The sequence below is a fragment of the Pelobates fuscus genome, chromosome 13 (assembly GCF_036172605.1).
Source record: "Pelobates fuscus isolate aPelFus1 chromosome 13, aPelFus1.pri, whole genome shotgun sequence".
NCBI classification, from domain to species: Eukaryota; Metazoa; Chordata; class Amphibia; order Anura; family Pelobatidae; genus Pelobates; species Pelobates fuscus.
This window is the reverse complement of record NC_086329.1, coordinates 50673140-50692161: the sequence shown is the minus strand read 5'-3', so window position 1 is coordinate 50692161 and position 19022 is coordinate 50673140. Positions and strand designations below refer to the sequence as shown.

General features: G+C 39.8%; 1 protein-coding gene across 1 annotated transcript in view; it reads right to left on the bottom strand.

Moving 5' to 3' along the window:
- Positions 1-18220, bottom strand: part of AK7 (adenylate kinase 7) — a 34085-nt gene extending 15865 nt beyond the window's left edge. Inside the window, exons 1-9 of the mRNA XM_063440191.1 lie at positions 18078-18220; positions 13371-13556; positions 12217-12325; positions 11606-11700; positions 7458-7568; positions 5964-6047; positions 5389-5477; positions 2492-2582; positions 2219-2296 (exon numbers count right to left, since the gene is read on the bottom strand). Coding sequence (XP_063296261.1) covers positions 2219-2296; positions 2492-2582; positions 5389-5477; positions 5964-6047; positions 7458-7568; positions 11606-11700; positions 12217-12325; positions 13371-13556; positions 18078-18164 — 930 coding nt within the window. The 5' untranslated portion in view covers positions 18165-18220. The remainder of the gene's footprint in view (positions 1-2218; positions 2297-2491; positions 2583-5388; positions 5478-5963; positions 6048-7457; positions 7569-11605; positions 11701-12216; positions 12326-13370; positions 13557-18077) is intronic.
- Between the last annotated feature and the right edge of the window lie 802 nt (positions 18221-19022).

The window sequence follows — 19022 nt, the reverse complement described above, 5'->3', positions numbered from 1 at the left end:
TATCGTGGGGCGGAGCCAGCACCCGACCAAGTCGGACGCACACTGCTCGAGCTCCGGTTCAGATTGACGAGAGGAGTGATCCCCTGCCAGTTACACCCGACATAAACATCGGGTTCTACTTCCTACCCCTTCTGATACAGATTGGGAAGAAAACAAAAAAGTACCGGGTGGATCCAGACCCGGGGTGTCGGACATTACTGCGCCAGCATGGTAGGCCAGAGAAGGCCAAAATGGCATCAGCACAGGTCTAAAATACTACCTCCTCGGATGAAGATAGCTTACCTGAAACCCTATCTACATTCCCACAGAAGCCTGCTCCAGCACCAGGCCAATCTGACCCTGGGGACGCTGCCCCATCCACTAAGGCAGACATTAAAGCCCTGTCACAGAAAATTAGGGCTATGCTCCGAGCTAAGATGGCCATGTTGAGGGAAGAGATGACTGCTTTGTCACTGCTAAAGCTGATCTGAAAGCTACAAGGGTGTCACAAACGGCTACGGATGCAGCCCTTAACACCCTACAGGAAAGGAATACTGACCTAAACAACCACATGGCCATACTGGAAGATAGAGCCAGAGCAAGAAATGTGCGCATGAGGGGGGTCCCCGAGACAGTCACCAATGAAGAATTGCCCCACTTTATCAGGCGCCTTCTATCTACCCAGCTAACTCCAAAACAAGTGAAAATAAATAGTTAATTTAAGGGAACACTATAGTCACCTAAATTACTTTAACTAAATAAAGCAGTTTTAGTGTATAGATCATTCCCTTGCAATTTAACTGCTCAATTCACTGTCATTTAGGAGTTAAATCACTTTGTTTCTGTTTATGCAGCCCTAGCCACACCTCCCCTGGCTATGATTGACAGAGCCTGCATGAAAAAAAAACTGGCTTCACTTTCAAACAGATGTAATTTACCTTAAATAATTGTATCTCAATCTCTAAATTAAACTTTAATCACATACAGGAGGCTCTTGCAGGGTCTAGCAAGCTATTAACATAGCAGGGGATAAGAAAATCTTAATTAAACAGAACTTGCAATAAAGAAAGCCTAAATAGGGCTCTCTTTACAGGAAGTGTTTATGGAAGGCTGTGCAAGTCACATGCAGGGAGGTGTGACTAAGGTTTATAAACAAAGGGATTTAACTCCTAAATGGCAGAGGATTGAGCAGTGAGGCTGCAGGGGCATGTTCTATACACCAAAACTGCTTCATTAAGCTAAAGTTGTTCAGGTGACTATAGTGTCCCTTTAAACTATTGTCTCCGCTTGCCTAAACCCCCTAAAGCACCGCCGGAGGATACTAGGGATATCCCCCTGAAGTTTGTTCAGGACTCTGACAGGGGTGTTTTAATGAGGGCTACCAGAGGCACCACTTCCACGACCTTTGAAGGCTGTCAACTTACCTTTTACAGGGACATATCCCACCAAACCACAGTGTGGCGACAGTCATTCGACAGGTCATTCAGCTACTTTGTGACCATAAAATAACCTACAAGTGGGGCTCCATAAGGCTACTAGTGGAGAAAGGTGTCAAAACCTACCACGTTACCAACCTCTCAGAGACATCCTCCCTGCTCTGCGACCTGGGGATTCCCTCCAGGCCCTCCCCAGCAGGGCACCGCACTCTGTGGTCTGTAGACCAGATTACTCCATTTGTACCTGCATCAGTGGTGTCGACATCAAGAGACCTACCACCCTGAGCAGCACACCGACACACTGCCGGTGTACCCCCATATTAGTGCATGCAGCTCAAAAGTTATTTTATTCCGTTGTACTTTTATGTTTTCTTTATTTACCTGGCTCCGTAAGCTCAAGATAAGCCTATAATAACCAGATGTTCCCTCCCCTACCCCCCCCCCCCCCCCACAACCACACCTATCACCAGTAGATCTCGCAGATCGAACATGACATGTTGCACTAGCGAATTACTCTTTTTGTTATATGCGTTTAAGGTTGAGGCAGTTTACCTCAGTATGTGCCTTTCATTGTAGTTTAAAAAAAAATGGTGCTGAACCTGTGATGTAATTGAGTAGCTTATCGATCCATCGATCTATCTATCATTAAAAGTTACTCGCCACTGCAAGTCGGCAGGGTTCATGACACATTCACTTTTTTGAGATATAGAAATAGGTATATATACACACATATATATATATATATATATTTATATATATATGTATGATATTGAGCAACAAACATTTTATTGTACTGTACGTACTTTTAAATCTTTTCGAAGGAATGCAGTTTCTTTGGGAACCTTGTGAACTTTTCCTGGTCCAAGGTGCTCGCTGATACACTGCCAAGTTATAACATAAAATGTTAACAATTAAACAAATAGGCATCAGACAGGCAATGTTTGGCGATATTAAGAGAGACAACTCAGCTTACAAGCCATTTTTATTTTAGCTGGAGATGACCTCTTTACATTGGGACTCTAAACACTGTCTAGAGTTCTCACAGCTTGTAACTAATAAGGAAGATGCCCATTTACCTTAATAATTTCTTCTAGGGTGTGTAATGCATCATCAACCGCTATCAAGTAGTGAGTCCTTGGCCGTTGGTCTGCAATGTTTTGTAACACACTGAAATGAAGAATGGGAAAGGACATCAGATCCAAACCAATCAGATCCAAACCAAAACTTGCAGAGGTCTTTGGTTAAAGGTATGTTCCAGACAGCCACTAGAAGTCCTTACTCTAGAGTGTCCTAAAACTCGGTCACGTGAAGTTGCAGTTCACAGGAAAGCATTGAATTCAATACTTTTCTACGAGATGCATCTTGATGAACATGTAGTACTCTATGTGGGAGATTTGATTGGCCATCGGCAAGAGAGTCAGATGACTTTGCAGGAGGTCGAGAAGCCAGCAGCGCCAAGGAAGTAAAAAACTTTTTTTCAGGTTTTTACTGAGCGGGGACCTAAAGTTGATTCGTAACTGGGACACTCTACAGCTAGGAATAAAGATTTGTATTCGTAATTTCTAGTGCTGTAGTGTCCCTGTGAAATAAGTGAAGACATTTACAGAGAGTGAATGGTATGTATGTTCATCTGTGCGTGCATCAGTGTGTCAGGGTATGTATCTGTGTGTGTTTGTCAGTGTGTGCACCTGTGTGTCAAGATGTGTGCATGTTTCAGTGTTTGTGTGTGTCAGGATGCATGTATCTGTGTGTCAGGGTGTGCGTATGTGTTTGTGTATATGTCGGTGTATCCACGTGTCAAGGTGTATGTATGTGTCAGTGTCTATAGGAATTTATGTGTATGTGTCAGTTTATTAATATGTATCTGTGTGTTAAATGTGTATGTATATCTGTGTAAGTATGCATTTATTTCTGTGCATTCATCCAAGCAATCAAACACCAAACCCCTGCAATCTAACACAAATATTAAATACAAACACACAAATGCATTAAAACTCCAAAATTATATATAACTGCAACCCTTCACTCAAACACCAATACTACACACAAATGAACATCAAATGCAAACACTACATTTGTCCAATCAAATGCAAAAATTACATACAAACACACTCCTGTAATAAAAAGCACCCCATTTAATCAAACACCAACACTATACATTATTATACTGTTGTGCCGTTATATGTCAAAGATGTACAGATATACAGAACTTTGTTTTGACTTGGGGCACCTTGAAATAAATATTGAAATATTACACGCGCCTTGAACCTAAAAAGTTTGGAAACCATTGAGTTAACCCATATAACATGCAAACAGTACTACTATTACTTCTGTAATTCTATTGTGCAATTTTAGATTTTCTGTCATATAATTGTGGAGAATTGGGAAGTGAATGGCACATTTTGGGGCAAAACTCCCCTAATCAGCTATTTTTTCCATTAAGTTTTTGAAGCCTAAATCTACAATTCCCATATCAATTTGCCTTAGTTCCCAGATAAACGAATAAACAAGTTTTTTATTGTTTTTATGCTATTCAATAAGAGTGATATAATCCACTTATTTTCAGACTTTTGGGAGTCTGGGCTGTTGACACTAATAATATTGGTGTATTATATCACAAGATGCTAATTAGATTATATAGATCAATTGAGTTAGTTGCTTAATGGATCAACTTTTAATGTACCATTTGCAATTTGCTTTTCCTTATCCCTTCTTAATTGGTAAAATGAATTGTGATTTTAATTGCCAAAGACGGCTGTTTTCTTGTAATAGTTGAATCTTGTACTTACCCCTACCTTACCCCCCCATTTCTCTTCTGCACCCCCACCCTGTTTGTTGTTTTGAAGACAATGAATATATTCAAATATTAAAAAAGGATCTGTTTTGAACTACTGTCATACTACAAAATGTTAATTATTAATTTGTATATAATTTCAGAGGAAATGCCTGAGCGTCTCGAACCCTAAATCCACGAGGTCAATTAAAGGTGCTCGACTCCAGAGGATGGCTGTGATAAAACTACTACTATTTTTATAATTAATTAGGCTTCATATTGGAAAAGCATCATGAGGGTTGCAGTTCTTCATCAGCTGGAGGTCACTGAAAGTCTAATTTAAGGCCACCTGAGCTACATGTGTTACCTGTTTGTAACAGGAAGTTTTATGTACTACTAGGAGAATAGCACAGAATAGGTCTGTATACAGTGCACAGGGTGACATGTTTGCAGCTGAGAATAGTTATCTGACTAGTTATCACATTTTGAGGACTGCCAAGTCTGTGGCCCCCCATTTGATTTTTTTTTTTATAAACGCTATTGGATTTTGCTTTGTTCAGTAACTTTCCTATGGTCACAATGGTATATTAATCTATACTCTCCCAGTAGTAATGAAAGAGGGTTAAAAAACAGGATACAATGTTAAATTCATAACACAGAAGCAATTAATCTAGCAATTGGGGGAAAGGAAAAACATTGATTATTCATTCTGTTCAAAACAAATATTAAGTATCTAGCTCTTCGGTTAAAAACTAAGGCTATCCTCTTAATATTATTTTTCCATATTTATTAGACCAATGTTTCCCAAATCAGTTGTCAAGACCCACCAACAGTCCAGGTTTTGTCAGTATCTCCACTGGAATAAAATATGGAAATTCATACATCCTGGACTGTTGGTGGGCAATGAGAACTGGTTTGGAAACTACTGTATTAGACTATTTCGTCTGGCAAGTGAAATTTATAAATACATTTTGTAGATAAGAAATGAGAGGAAAATATGGGCCAACTGGTTTGTACTGCAGTTGTACTCCAGACCAAAGTTCACTTACATATATACATATATATATATATATTTTTTTTTTTTTAAAGAGTGTGCTCTTAGCAATAAACAAGTCACTGGGGCAGTGGGGAAATTGCCAACCCTTCCCATATGAAACAATTGGACACACTTTAACACATTTATCAAAATAAAATTATCACCTTGCCAAATCAGTGATGTGAATTAATGGGATATAATTTGATCCATCTCCAAAGATTGCTAATTCAGGAGTTTTTCCAAGCCAAGCTTCCTGAAAAAGATATATATCACTGTTAATTGTGTTTTAATACTTCCTAAAATGTAGTATAGTAAATAGAAGAATATCCTGTCTGACTCACTGATTGAATGTGAAAGTTGTAAAATGTGTGGTATTGTTCATCAGTAGTGGCTGTAAATGACTTTACACATTAAATCAAATATCTTTATGAACCATTTGGAGATAATAAGATATTCTGATGCAAGGATTTTCATGGTGATTGCCCCCTCCCCTTCTAATCCCCTAGTTAGCAATATCATTTTTGCGCAACTTTTGGGAATAGGAATATGAGGGTTTTACTATATTATTAAAGTTTTAAAAAAACACATCATAGTTCCTAAATGAAGCATGATATGGCGATACTGATTTTTAGGACATCTGTCTCCATATTTGTTATCAGTATACACTTTGTCATTTATATACATGCTTCATTTACCATTAACATTTTTGATTATTAAATTTGCTGTGGTCATGACTCACCTTGAAAAATGTATGCAGGATGCCTTCCTCTGCCCCATATGGAATCGCTGAAGCAATTACATAGGTTGAGAATAATCCTTTGTTCTTCAAAAAGCAAATCATTGTTTTAGATTAAATGTAGAAATAAACAAAAAGGAAAATCAAATTATTTCAAATTACATTTTAGTCATCTTGCCAACACTTTGCGGGCATGTAGGGAAGCCAGTGCTGGTTTCAAAGCAAGATGTACCATACAATGCCCATTTATAGAGGTGATATTTGGGCATCATTATATCCCCTCCATGTTATTTTATTTTATGTTTGTCCTCCAAACTATGTATGGATTAAAACCCTGAATTGATGGAGTGTGAGTTTTGGTGTATGATAACTCCTGCATGAAAAGTTGTGAAGGGTTTTGTTTATACTTTGAGTTTAAATGACTTTCCTGCTATTACAGATTGCTTTTTCTTATGGTTTCACTCATCTTTGTCCATTGCACGGTTAAATTGAACAAGGCTAATTGCATGTTTGGCAGCACATTTACTCTTAAAGGCACAATATAGGCACCTAGACCAGTTTAGCTCATTGAAGTGGTCTGGTTGCAGGGACACTGTCCCCCTTAGTCTATGATTATATTGCAGTGCTAAGACTGCCTCTAGTGGCTGTCCACCAGTCAGCGCCTAGAGGTGCTTTCAGGAGTTTAGCAGACACATCCAGCGTAAGTGAACTCCCCATACAAAAGCATTGAAACAGTGCTTTCCTTTGGTGAGAGCCTAATGCGCATGCGTCCAGCGTGACCAGACCCACCATGTTTTCTGGGACACATAACATGCACATATTGATGGGCAGAACATGAAAAGGGTAGCCTGTAGTATGTAGAATTCAGAAGAAGGTGTATTAGATTAAGCAATTAGGCAATTAAGAATCCTGCAATTAGGCAGTGGGCAATAATGTAGAATATACATTATACACACTGCAGGGCAACCTTTTTCATGTGTTTTCATAAATATGAGAAACATTTATGTGTCCCTGTAAACATGGTGGATCTGGTCATCCTGCCCCCGCCTGATGACGTCAGAGGAGGCGGACCACTGACCAGCACCGAGGGTGGTCGGGGCTGAAATCGGGTAAACAAATGAAGGTTTTTAAGTCTTTATTGGCCATGGATGGGGGGGGGGGGAGGGGGTAGGGAGTGTATAAGGTAGGGAGGACCAGAGGGCACTATATTATTAGGAATCCAATACAGAATTCCTTTAAAGGAGATGGAAAACAGGCACCAAACAAAAAACAAACTCATGATGCAACAATTAAGGATTTTAACCCACACAAGGTTGAAGATTTTTTTAAAACATACTCTGTTGGATATTTTAAATAGATTATATAAGTATTGCTATAATTTTCGATTTGGAATTAAATGTATTGATTTATTTTTGCACAGTTAATCATGATCTTTTAAAAAGTTAACAATGGTCTTGTGGAAACTTGTGCCACAATCAATGTAAGCTCTTCACTCACAGATTTTCCAAGCTTAATCACAAGCTTTTCAACGCTGAGGTGATCTTTAAAATTCATGTGACATTTTCTTCTTCGGTAATCATCTTCGGTAAAAGGAAGTTCAGGATCATCCTTAAGAAGGAAAACATAAGCTTGTTTAAAGGGCATAAAAGGATAATGTAAGATAATTTCAACAGATTTCCCAACCAACAATGCTTTAAAATAATTTATATAAATCCATTATGTCACTAAATCCATTATAAAAAATACACATAAGTATTTTAATTCAAGCAGGCCAAAGGAGACAAATCCACTTCACTCCAAACAGCTAATTGTAAATTTTGCAACATTACTAACAAATATATTTATTTCAAATATAGTGTAACAGGGCAAAAATGTTCTATATGAAGTGACATACATTTTGAGATGATATTTGTTAGCATGGGGTGTAATGTACAGTAAGTGGTTAAGGCTGAGAAAATTAAAGGACAGGGTTGGAGAACATCTTAAAAAAGTAGGCAATTTTACAACTTTGTATTGTGGAAGTTGTTATTGCGCCTGCAGTCCAGCCCCCCTTCTCCCATCCTACCGTAAAAACAACAACATTAAACTAATTAGAAGGCCTGGAAGCGCAGCTTCAAGTCAAGTCCGTCTGGGATTGAGAACCGGGAATCTTACTCCCCGGCTCTCATAACATAACATACCTTGAAGTCACGGTAGGCCATAGAGAATCATTAAATACAATGATTTTCTATGGAGGCATCGTAGGCGCATTGCAGCAAGCACTGTGCATATGCCTACATTCCCCAATATGAGGAGCATTACATTGGCCTGTGATCCTGGAGGCATGCTCCCAGGATGACGCAAGCTGAGGAGGAGGTTGCGACCGCGCCAAGGGAGACATTGCGCTGGATAAAAGGTGAGTTATTTGATTTATTTTACTCGGAGGGAGCTAATTGATGAGGGGCATCAGGGCTGTAGTGTTAGGAATACAGATATGTACTCCTAATGTTACAGTGCTTATTTTAACACTATAGAGTGAGATCATAAAAGAACTATAGTAAATAGACTTTATTAAGGAACATGAAATGGATGTATCTTGTTTTAGATTTTTAGGAATTGATAGTCAAGTTGATCCTAAGAGGATGTGGGAGATCTCACACAGAATCCTCTCTAAGAGAGAAATTGTATGAATTATTATTTTGAGGACTAGAATCCCTCTTGGACTGAAAGTATAGTCGAATCCCTCTGTCCCCCAAAAAATATTTCTTCCAAGTTTATTGAGTGTTTAGGGCTATGCAATAGTGATTTTTTTTACTATCCATGTGGTGTACATTTTAATATACTGATTATTTCAATATATTGCATGTTGTTTAATATGGTGATAATTCTGCTCTTTTGTGAATTACAGTTATTTTGTTTCTTTTTAATTTACTGTAGTTTTTATTGATCTTATAGTTGCAAAATGAAGGTATGGTAAAAGAGTCTGAATGCATGATTTTGCAGTGGGGTTCATAAATGGAATATCAGAGTGCATGGTTATTTATATTTCACTTCATTCATTTTTTTAAGTCCGTCCTTTCTCAGTCCAGCCATGCATATTACTTTGCAACTATAAATGTATATGCTCTTCATCTCCGAGGTCTGGTGTAGACCTTATAGCTGGTTTTAGAGTGGCATGGCAGAGAGAGATAAGGGAGTGTTATCTGACCTCTTCTTTTTCTATATAAATTGGAATAAACACACTAGTTTGTCTTGAAAATGTTTCATTACAAAACACTCCCAGGGTTATGCACTAAAGTGAGAATTCAAAGTGAATTTAAAAATTAAGGATGCAGTAAAAGAAATTGGAAAACGCTCTGCTTTTAGTTACTTTGATCTAACATTTTAAATTGTCTTTAAATTCACTGTGAATTCTCACATTAGTGAATAACCCGGATAGGCACCTTGGTTTCCTAATGACTAAGCTGATTTTATGGCTTTAGTTTAGAGAATGGATGACAGCAAATAATTTTGTTATGAATGCTTTTTAAATCTCTAAGGGGTGAATAAACATTTTTTTTTATTGTATTATTTGTTCCTGGCACATGAAATACTTACCTTCACAAATACCCAGGTGAGGATCATTCATACTCAATCTTATATCTCTTGAGGGAATCATACCACTCAAGCGATAATATTTGAGCGGTGCTACTGCTCGGTTAAATGTGTGTAGACCATATTTCCTTTGACATGTTACTGTATGTGTCACAGAGAGCACGATTGTCTGCTTTTTATATTTTTTTTTATATATACATCTGTATGCTGAGAGACTGACCAACAGAGCCACATATCCTTCAATGGGGATTGTACCGCTGTATGATCACTCACAGCTGGTTTAACCCCTTAAGGACCAAGCTTCTGGAATAAAAGGGAATCATGACATGTCACACATGTCATGTGTCCTTAAGGGGTTAAAGTTCTATCAAACGTGAGTGCTATATCACATACCGTATATGTTTGTTGTGTGTCCTGCATCCAGTACTAGATATTATACACTATCACTATTATTTTCTGTTTTATTGCATATATCTTCAACTATTCAAAGTCTGAACAGCCATCAGCAAGCAAACTCTCAAACAGATGTGAACTTCATATTTCGTGCAACCTGTATTCTTTGTTCTGTACTGTTTTTGCTTTCTCTTAAGCGGTTAAGGTAACCCTTACTATCAATTTTTGCTATAAATATATATATATATATATATATATATATAATAAACCAAGAGGGCTGCACTCAACTGAACATGCATACATTATAGGGTGCTGCTGGGGCCAAAATATACAAAATACAGAATCCAGCGCACTCGCTTATTCACTAAACAGTGATTTCAAAGAGGCACCTGTAACAGGGAGGGGTGCAAAACCAAGGAGTTGGCCTGGGACTCCCAAATATATAAAAGCCCTCTTGGTTTCTTTTATATATTTGGGAGTCCCAGGCCAACTCCTTGGTTTTGCACCCCTCCCTGTCACAGGTGCCTCATTCCAGGACCCTATTTAGCCTTGACTTGCAGAGAGTCCCAGTAAGGAAGTATTTCCCAAGTAAGTGGATTAATCTCATAAGAGCAAGCATTAGGCTGCTATTAGGATAGGACCCACAGAATATGGGGTACTTTGACGTAGTTGGCAGGCTCATGCAATGTATGATCATATAATGTAACTAAACCCCCATCATTTTTTGCCTAGGTGAGGTGTTTTTAAATAAAACCATTACAATCTCTTTGAAATCACTGTTTAGTGAATAAGCGAGTGCGCTGGATTCTGTATTTTGTATATATATATTATATATATATATATATATAAATTTCTCTTATATTCCTTGCACACACACTTTCTGTCAAATAAGTGCCTGGTGCATTCAGCCACAGCCAAATTATGTAGTAAAAAATAGTAAACAAAGGCTTGCACTCACGGTCTTCTATAAAAGGTATAATTTCTTTATTCCATTTCCATTAAAAAATTTACGTTTCAGCCCTCGTCCGTGGCTTTCATCAGGATCAACAAAACAACAATGCTGTTGTTGTTTTGTTGATCCTGATGAAAGCCACGGACGAGGGCTGAAACGTAGATTTTTTTAATGGAAATGGAATAAAGAAATTATACCTTTATAGAAGACCGTGAGTGCAAGCCTTTGTTTACTATTTTTTACTATATATATATATATATATATATATATATATATATATATATATATATGTATCTATATATCTTTTAGAGCTTTTGTATTGTTTGTATTTTTTTTATTTTATACTGGAGGGCCCTCAATTTAGGCCGAAACACTTAAAACAAGAAAGAAATTCAAATACAGCTATTTTTACCGTTGAGCTACTTTAGCATAAAATGTAAACGTGGCCCCAACAGTCTGTGTCACAGGGAGTACAGTCAAGCTGCCAATGTATGCTCTCTAATGCTACACATATGTTGCAGTGTCCGAGTTCCATGTGTATGCTCTGCATTTTATCTGAAGAAAGCAAAGATCATATCATCTGACTTCTTCGCAATGGTTAACTTTACAACATTTAATTTGTACATGCTACACATTTACTTTTAATTTAAGATTTGATATTGCCGAAAATGTACTCTGCCAAATTCAGCTGGAATCATCAGTTTAGCACTATATTTACTGTTCATACCGGATCAAGAGATTTGCTTCGAGCCCAGGTCATAATGGTAGAAATTAGTATGAACATTTTGGGGTGCTGAAATTGCTCCAACTCAGTGTGAAGTGCTGAAAGGAGAAAGAAACAACATTTCATTAATGACATATGCTGTTAACTCTCTGAAAATTACAGGATACGCGTAATATTTGGAATCTCAACAATGCTAGGCTGCGTATGGGGTATCTATGATACCACTTTTTACAATAAAGTGCTTTATCTCTTTTACCAGATCATGCAGTTCAAATGTCACTGACTGCAGTGTTTGCTATGGAGCACTTCAACACCACTTTACAAGAAATCAATTTACAGCTAAATCAATAATACCATGGGATAGAAGCATCCACTATTTTCTTCCTGCGTGGACCTGTTTGGGGACTGGAATTCTTCAGTCCCTCATTTGTATGATCATTTATCCATGGATGTATACATTTATATATTGCGGGTGAATGTGTGCATATGACAAAGCTCTGCAGCAATAAAATGCTCAGTCATGTTGCATTTATCTATTTTATGTTAAAATAAAAGTCAGAAAAGAGAAAATCAGAAGTGATACAAAGCAGAGCTTCTTCAAAAATGGCACTCACCAGACACTGCCCATGAAGCCTCATCAATCTGAGAAGCATCCTCGGTAATGTTGTAAATAATTATATCACACTCAAGAAGGTGACTCAATAGCTCATCCCTGCTTGATCTCTGACAAGAAAAATATTAGTGGAAAAATCTATTATGCAATGTTAGTAGGACACCCCCCTTTACCCTGTACATATCATGCGTTGTCATCTGAAAAAAAACAACACTGGTCCAGTACCATACCCAAATTCTATTGTCAATCACACTCATACAGTCCATGCAAATTTACTTCTCAGAGGCACTTATGCAAGCATATGAACTGCTGTCCTACTCCTAACATTTTAAATAAAATAAGACGCAAAATCTATTAAATGTCTGACAATGTTTTGTGTGTTATAATACTATAAAGGTAATACAGAATAGTACTAAAATATATTCAAACACTTCAAGCTGTCATCTTTACCTGGTTTCTCTATTTGTTTGATGACTCTGGGCAGGTGATGATACAGTTACTGGGTTAATGACGGTATGTGGAGGATGGTGGCATATACAGGTATATTGTGAACTGGAGGCACAGGGGAGGGGTGTGGATAGTGGGCAGCTACTAGCGACTAGGCAGCATTAGTCTGTTTAACATACATGCCCCCACTCACTGCATTTCGAGGTATAAAATCTGAAACCTGTCCCTATTTCTAAGGACCGGTAAGTCTAAAACGTGTGAGGTGTTTATTGTGGGCTTTGCCTATTTTTGTTTTATGCCGATTAAACCTCCTGTGTACTTTGAGAGCTTGCTGTGGCGTTTTTAATTTTTTTTTACTAAGGTATAAAACCTCCCTTGCACTAATGTAGGGGTCATTGTAAACCCACAAGCATGTTTTACCCGTTTTCTCACTGACATCATGTGTCAGTTCACTAAGCTGGGAACTGTAACATTTTTACATAAGTAGCTGATTCAGAGTTTTCCAACTCAAATATTTCTCCAGCTGCAGAGGTCTACAATGTGCAACTGCCTTGTCAGTTACCCATTATTCACAGTTCAAAGAATAAATCTCTACATGTCGGATGCTTCTTGGCCATTAAGAAGAATTTCCATACACATTAATTAAAAAAAAGATAATATTTGACAGCTGAGTTTCCTATTACATTTTTCATGTAAATATATTGTTACCGTGTAAGTTTCCATGGCGAAATTCTGTTTTTTTGAATTGGGGTCAGAAAGAGAACCAACGATTTGGAAAAGTCCTTCTTTTGGTTTATTCGATAAGTCTGCATCTTGGACTGATACGTTATCTACTTCCTCTTGCTCCTCACCAGCTTCCTCAAGTGAGGCTCCTACCACACAGCCAGAAAGATACTGAAAGAACAAGTACATAAGCTAAGATTAGAACGGAGGCCAATAAGTTTGCATATTTAAAGCAGCTTTCACAGATTGAATCTTTATAAAATAATTAGATTTGCTGTTTTTAGGTTTTATTTAAATTACAGCACAGTCAAAAGATATCATAAAACATAAAGTAGGGACTTACTTTGTCTTTTGGTAAAGCCGGAGGTTGACAGAACTTGACAAAATGTAGAGGAGCTTCAATCGTCAGGTTCTGTGAAATTCCCTACTGATCACTAGCGACAACTTTGGGGATCAGGCTAATTGTATGGGCTAAGGCAACAGAGATATGAGTCTGAATTGACTGGCACATTGCAGCATTCAGGCTGATATAGAGCAAGCCGCTCGCATACTGCCGTCCGGACGTATCTTGGTGCCTATTGTTTACAAACATTCTGAAATGCCGTATACTACAGATATGCTTTACTGAGAACCTTCAGTTATTTTTCATATTTTAGACAGCATGGTGAGCTGTCCACTGTTGTGCAATTTGGTTTAGAACTTCAAGCAGTGATTTTTTTCTTTCCTTTGCATATACGTTTTTGGATTAATGTGTGTTATACCTTTTTAGACTATACTAGTCTATGGTACTTTTAATTATCTATAGTAAATGTTGAGGTTTTTTTTCGATCAAGGCAAGTTCTTGTTTTTTCTGTATAATTTCAATTTAGGGTTACCAACCTTTTCCCATGCCAGGGACCACAGATTAGGTAGCTCCCCTCCCCTTTTTGAATTTTTAAATTACTATACAAAGATTGCAGAGTGAGCAGGGTTAAATCCCTGCTTCCACCTGGAGACCAAGATATCAATTGGTACCTGGGGCTCCCTCTGTCAGTTAGGGCCAAGGCAACATACAGCTCTTTAAGTCCATTCATAACACTGAGCAATCACACTCAACTGCAGTGTTTCTTGGCTGCAAGCTTGTGAAGTGACACCCCCTTTGGGTTTGAAGTGACCTGGGTAGGGTCTCCCGTCCTGTCCCGTCCTGTTCTGATTGGTGCTGGGCTTTGTCAGCTGTCCACCTTCGATCACAGTGTAATCGTCTAGGAAGCAGGCTCCATTTATAATTACATAGCATGTTATTCTGGAAACAGCCAGTAGATGGCGGTCACCACTTTCTATAGTTTTAACTAGAAAACCCATTGTCTGATATTAGAATTAATATTAGCAGAGGGTTTACTTGGGGTTAATGATGGGGTTAGAATTAGTGCAGCGTTAGTTGTAAAGTTTGTAGGGTTAGTGTTAGAGTAAGGTCAGGGTTAATGGTGTTTAGGGTTAGGGATAGTGTAGGGTTACATTAAAGGGTAAGATTAGGGTAAGTATACCATTCTAGTTAGTGTAAGCATTGGGACAAGGGGTATGGTTGGTATAGTGTTAGTGTGGAGGTTGGTATAGGCATAGCAGTAACTACCAAAAATGTATTTAGATCATAGACATATTAGCTTTAACAATCAGTACATATATATGTTAAAAAAAAAAAAATCCCCATTTTGAAATTTTATTTACACGTAATGTTGTGCTCGGTAATCATAGTCGTGTGCAGCAAATTTCATTAGGGTACTTTTAATTATCTATATTAAATGTTGAGTTTTTTTTTCGATCAAGGCAAGTTCTTGTTTTTTCTGTATAATTTCAATTTAGGGTTACCAACCTTTTCCCATGCCAGGGACCACAGATTAGGTTGCTCCCCTCCGCTTTTTGAATTTTTAAATTACTATACAAAGATTGCAGAGTGAGCAGGGTTAAATCCCTGCTTCCACCTGGAGACCAAGATATCAATTGGTACCTGGGGCTCCCTCTGTCAGTTAGGTCCAAGGCAACATACAGCTCTTTAAGTCCATTCATAACACTGAGCAATCACACTCAACTGCAGTGTTTCTTGGCTGCAAGCTTGTGAAGGGACACCCCCTTTGGGTTTGAAGTGACCTGGGTAGGGTCTCCCGTCCTGTCCCTAAGCAGATTCTGATTGGTGCTGGGCTTTGTCAGCTGTCCACCTTCGATCACAGTGTAATCGTCTAGGAAGCAGGCTCCATTTATAATTACATAGCATGTTATTCTGGAAACAGCCAGTAGATGGCGGTCACCACTTTCTATAGTTTTAACTAGAAAACCCATTGTCTGATATTAGAATTAATATTAGCAGAGGGTTTACTTAGGGTTAATGATGGGGTTAGAATTAGTGCAGCGTTAGTTGTAAAGTTTGTAGGGTTAGTGTTAGAGTAAGGTCAGGGTTAATGGTGTTTAGGGTTAGGGATAGTGTAGGGTTACATTAAAGGGTAAGATTAGGGTAAGTATACCATTCTAGTTAGTGTAAGCATTGGGACAAGGGGTATGGTTGGTATAGTGTTAGTGTGGAGGTTGGTATAGGCATAGCAGTAACTACCAAAAATGTATTTAGATCATAGACATATTAGCTTTAACAATCAGTACATATATATGTTAAAAAAAAAAAAAATCCCCATTTTGAAATTTTATTTACACGTAATGTTGTGCTCGGTAATCATAGTCGTGTGCAGCAAATTTCATTAGGGTGTGCATCTGGGAATATATTTTAGAAGGCTGTGTGTGAGAGGTTACTATGTATTGTGTAGGTGTGGGAAAACTGTGAGTGGAAGTGATAGGAGGATAGGGAGAGAGGGTAGTATGTGTCGGAAGTCATAGGTATATAGGAGAAATGGATGGATGGCTGTGTGTGATAGGAAGAGGGAGGGAGAGATGGTTGGGTATAATAAGATTAAAAAATAGAGAAAGGGATATGTTTGGAGTGGTAGAAGGATGGGAGATAGAGGAGGGAGAGGAGAATGGGGTGAGAGAAAGGGATGGGTGGGAGTTATAGGAGGGATGGATAGAATTGATTAGACGATGGGAAATAGAGAAATAGAGAAAGGGATAAGTGGGAGTGAAAGGAGAATGGGGAGAAAGTGATAGAAAACGAGAAGGAGGGATAAGCGTGATAATTGGAATATGGGGTTTGCCATGCCCTGGGTATAGATAGCCTCTTCCAACCTTGCTAGCCATGCCCTGGGTATAGACTGCCTTTCCTACCCTGCAAGTTATGCCCTAGGTACATATAGTCTTTCCTACCCTAGCTATACGCAGGGTACAGATAGCCTATCCTGCTAGTCGTCCCCTTTCCTAAACTTCTAGCGATTGTGCTCGGTACAGATTGGCTTTTCCTACCTTGCTAGCAATGCCCTGGGTACCAACAGCCTTTCCTACCCTGCTAGCCATGCCCTGAGTACAGAATGCTTCCCTACCCTGCTAGCCATGCCCTGGGTACCAACATCCTTTCCTACCCTGCTAGCCATTTCCTGGGTACTGATAGCCTTTCATACCCTGCTATCCATTTCACTGGGCACAAAAAAAAAAACCTTTCCTACCCTGCTAGCCATGCCCTGAGAACAGAAAGCTTCCCTACCCTGTTAGCCATGCCCTGGGTACTGATAGCCTTTCCTACCCTGCTAGCCATGCCCTGGGTACAGATAGCCTTTCCTACCCTGCTAGCCATGCCCTGAGTACAAACAGCCTTTCCTACCTTGCTAGCCATGCCCTGGGTACTGATAGCCTTTCCTACCCTGCTAGTCATGCCCTGGGTACTGATAGCCTTTCCTACCCTGCTAGCCATGCCCTGGGTACTGATAGCCTTTCCTACCCTGCTAGCCATGCCTTGGGTACTGATAGCCTTTCCTACCCTGCTAGCCATGCCCTGGGTACTGATAGCCTTTCCTACCCTGCTAGCCATGCCCTGGGTACTGATAGCCTTTCCTACCCTGCTAGCCATGCCCTGGGTACTGATAGCCTTTCCTACCCTGCTAGTCATGCCCTGGGTACTGATAGCCTTCCCTACCCTGCTAGTCATGCCCTGGGTACTGATAGCCTTTCCTACCCTGCTAGCCATGCCCTGGGTACTGATAGCCTTTCCTACCCTGCTAGCCATGCCTTGGGTACTGATAGCCTTTCCTACCCTGCTAGCCATGCCCTGGGTACTGATAGCCTTTCCTACCCTGCTAGCCATGCCCTGGGTACAGATAGCCTTTCCTACCCTGCTAGCCATGCCCTGGGTACTGATAGCCTTTCCTACCCTGCTAGCCATGCCTTGGGTACTGATAGCCTTTCCTACCCTGCTAGCCATGCCTTGGGTACTGATAGCCTTTCCTACCGTGCTAGCCATGCCCTGGGTACTGATAGCCTTTCCTACCCTGCTAGCCATGCCCTGGGTACTGATAGCCTTTCCTACCCTGCTAGCCATGCCCTGGGTACAGATAGCCTTTCCTACCGTGTTCGAAATTCCCTGGGTACCCTGTCAGGCAGGTACAAAGATCCCTTTCTTTGCTACCAGCAACCGCCTGTGCCCAGACTATATTGTCAGCCCTTTACACCTGCCAGCCATGCACTGGCTATAATATCTGTTTCATTCTGTAGGCATGTCCCATGCACAGACAGCCCTTCCTTACTATGACAGTCAGTCCCGGGGTGCAAACCGTCTTTTCTCACCTTGCCAATGTTTTTGGCAACGAATGAATCAACGTGATTAATATATATGCGTTTGGGTCTCGGTCCTTTCGCTGTTTCTTCTGCCATGGTGCGGTCTGTCTCCTGGCTCACACAGTTACTGTAGAGACGCTGACTGGTTGCTATGCTGGGTCCTTCCTAGCCGGAGCGCAAACAGGCAGTGCGACGGACACCTCTCACCATGAGTCCTGATGGACAGCTCTGAGACAGGCAGTGCGACGGACACCTCTCACCATGAGTCCTGATGGACAGCTCTGAGACAGGCAGTGCGACGGACACCTCTCACCATGAGTCCTGATGGACAGCTCTGAGACAGGCAGTGCGACGGACACCTCTCATCATGCGTCCTGATGGACAGCTCTGAGACAGGCAGTGCGACGGACACCTCTCACCATGAGTCCTGATGGACAGCTCTGAGACAGGCAGTGCGACGGACACCTCTCACCATGAGTCCTGATGGACAGCTCTGAGACAGGCAGTGCGACGGACACCTCTCACCATGAGTCCTGATGGACAGCTCTGAGACAGGCAGTGCGACGGACACCTCTCACCATGAGTCCTGATGGACAGCTCTGAGACAGGCAGTGCGACGGACACCTCTCACCATTAGTCCTGATGTGACTGGTTAGACTAGTTCTGACTTTAGGGACATATCTTACCTGTTTCTACAACTCCCATCATCTTCAGACACACACTTTTTATTTTTTTAAGAGGCAGATGTCTCCATGAGTCTTAAAGACATATGCTTGTTTATAATTTTATACAGAGACATTTAGTATCACGTCTATATAATCATGTATATATATATATATATATATATATATATATACATACATACATACATACATACATACATACATACATACACACACACAAAAATATAAAGCACCCCTGCCCTCCCCAAGGTAAATAACGTATTTGTTAGTA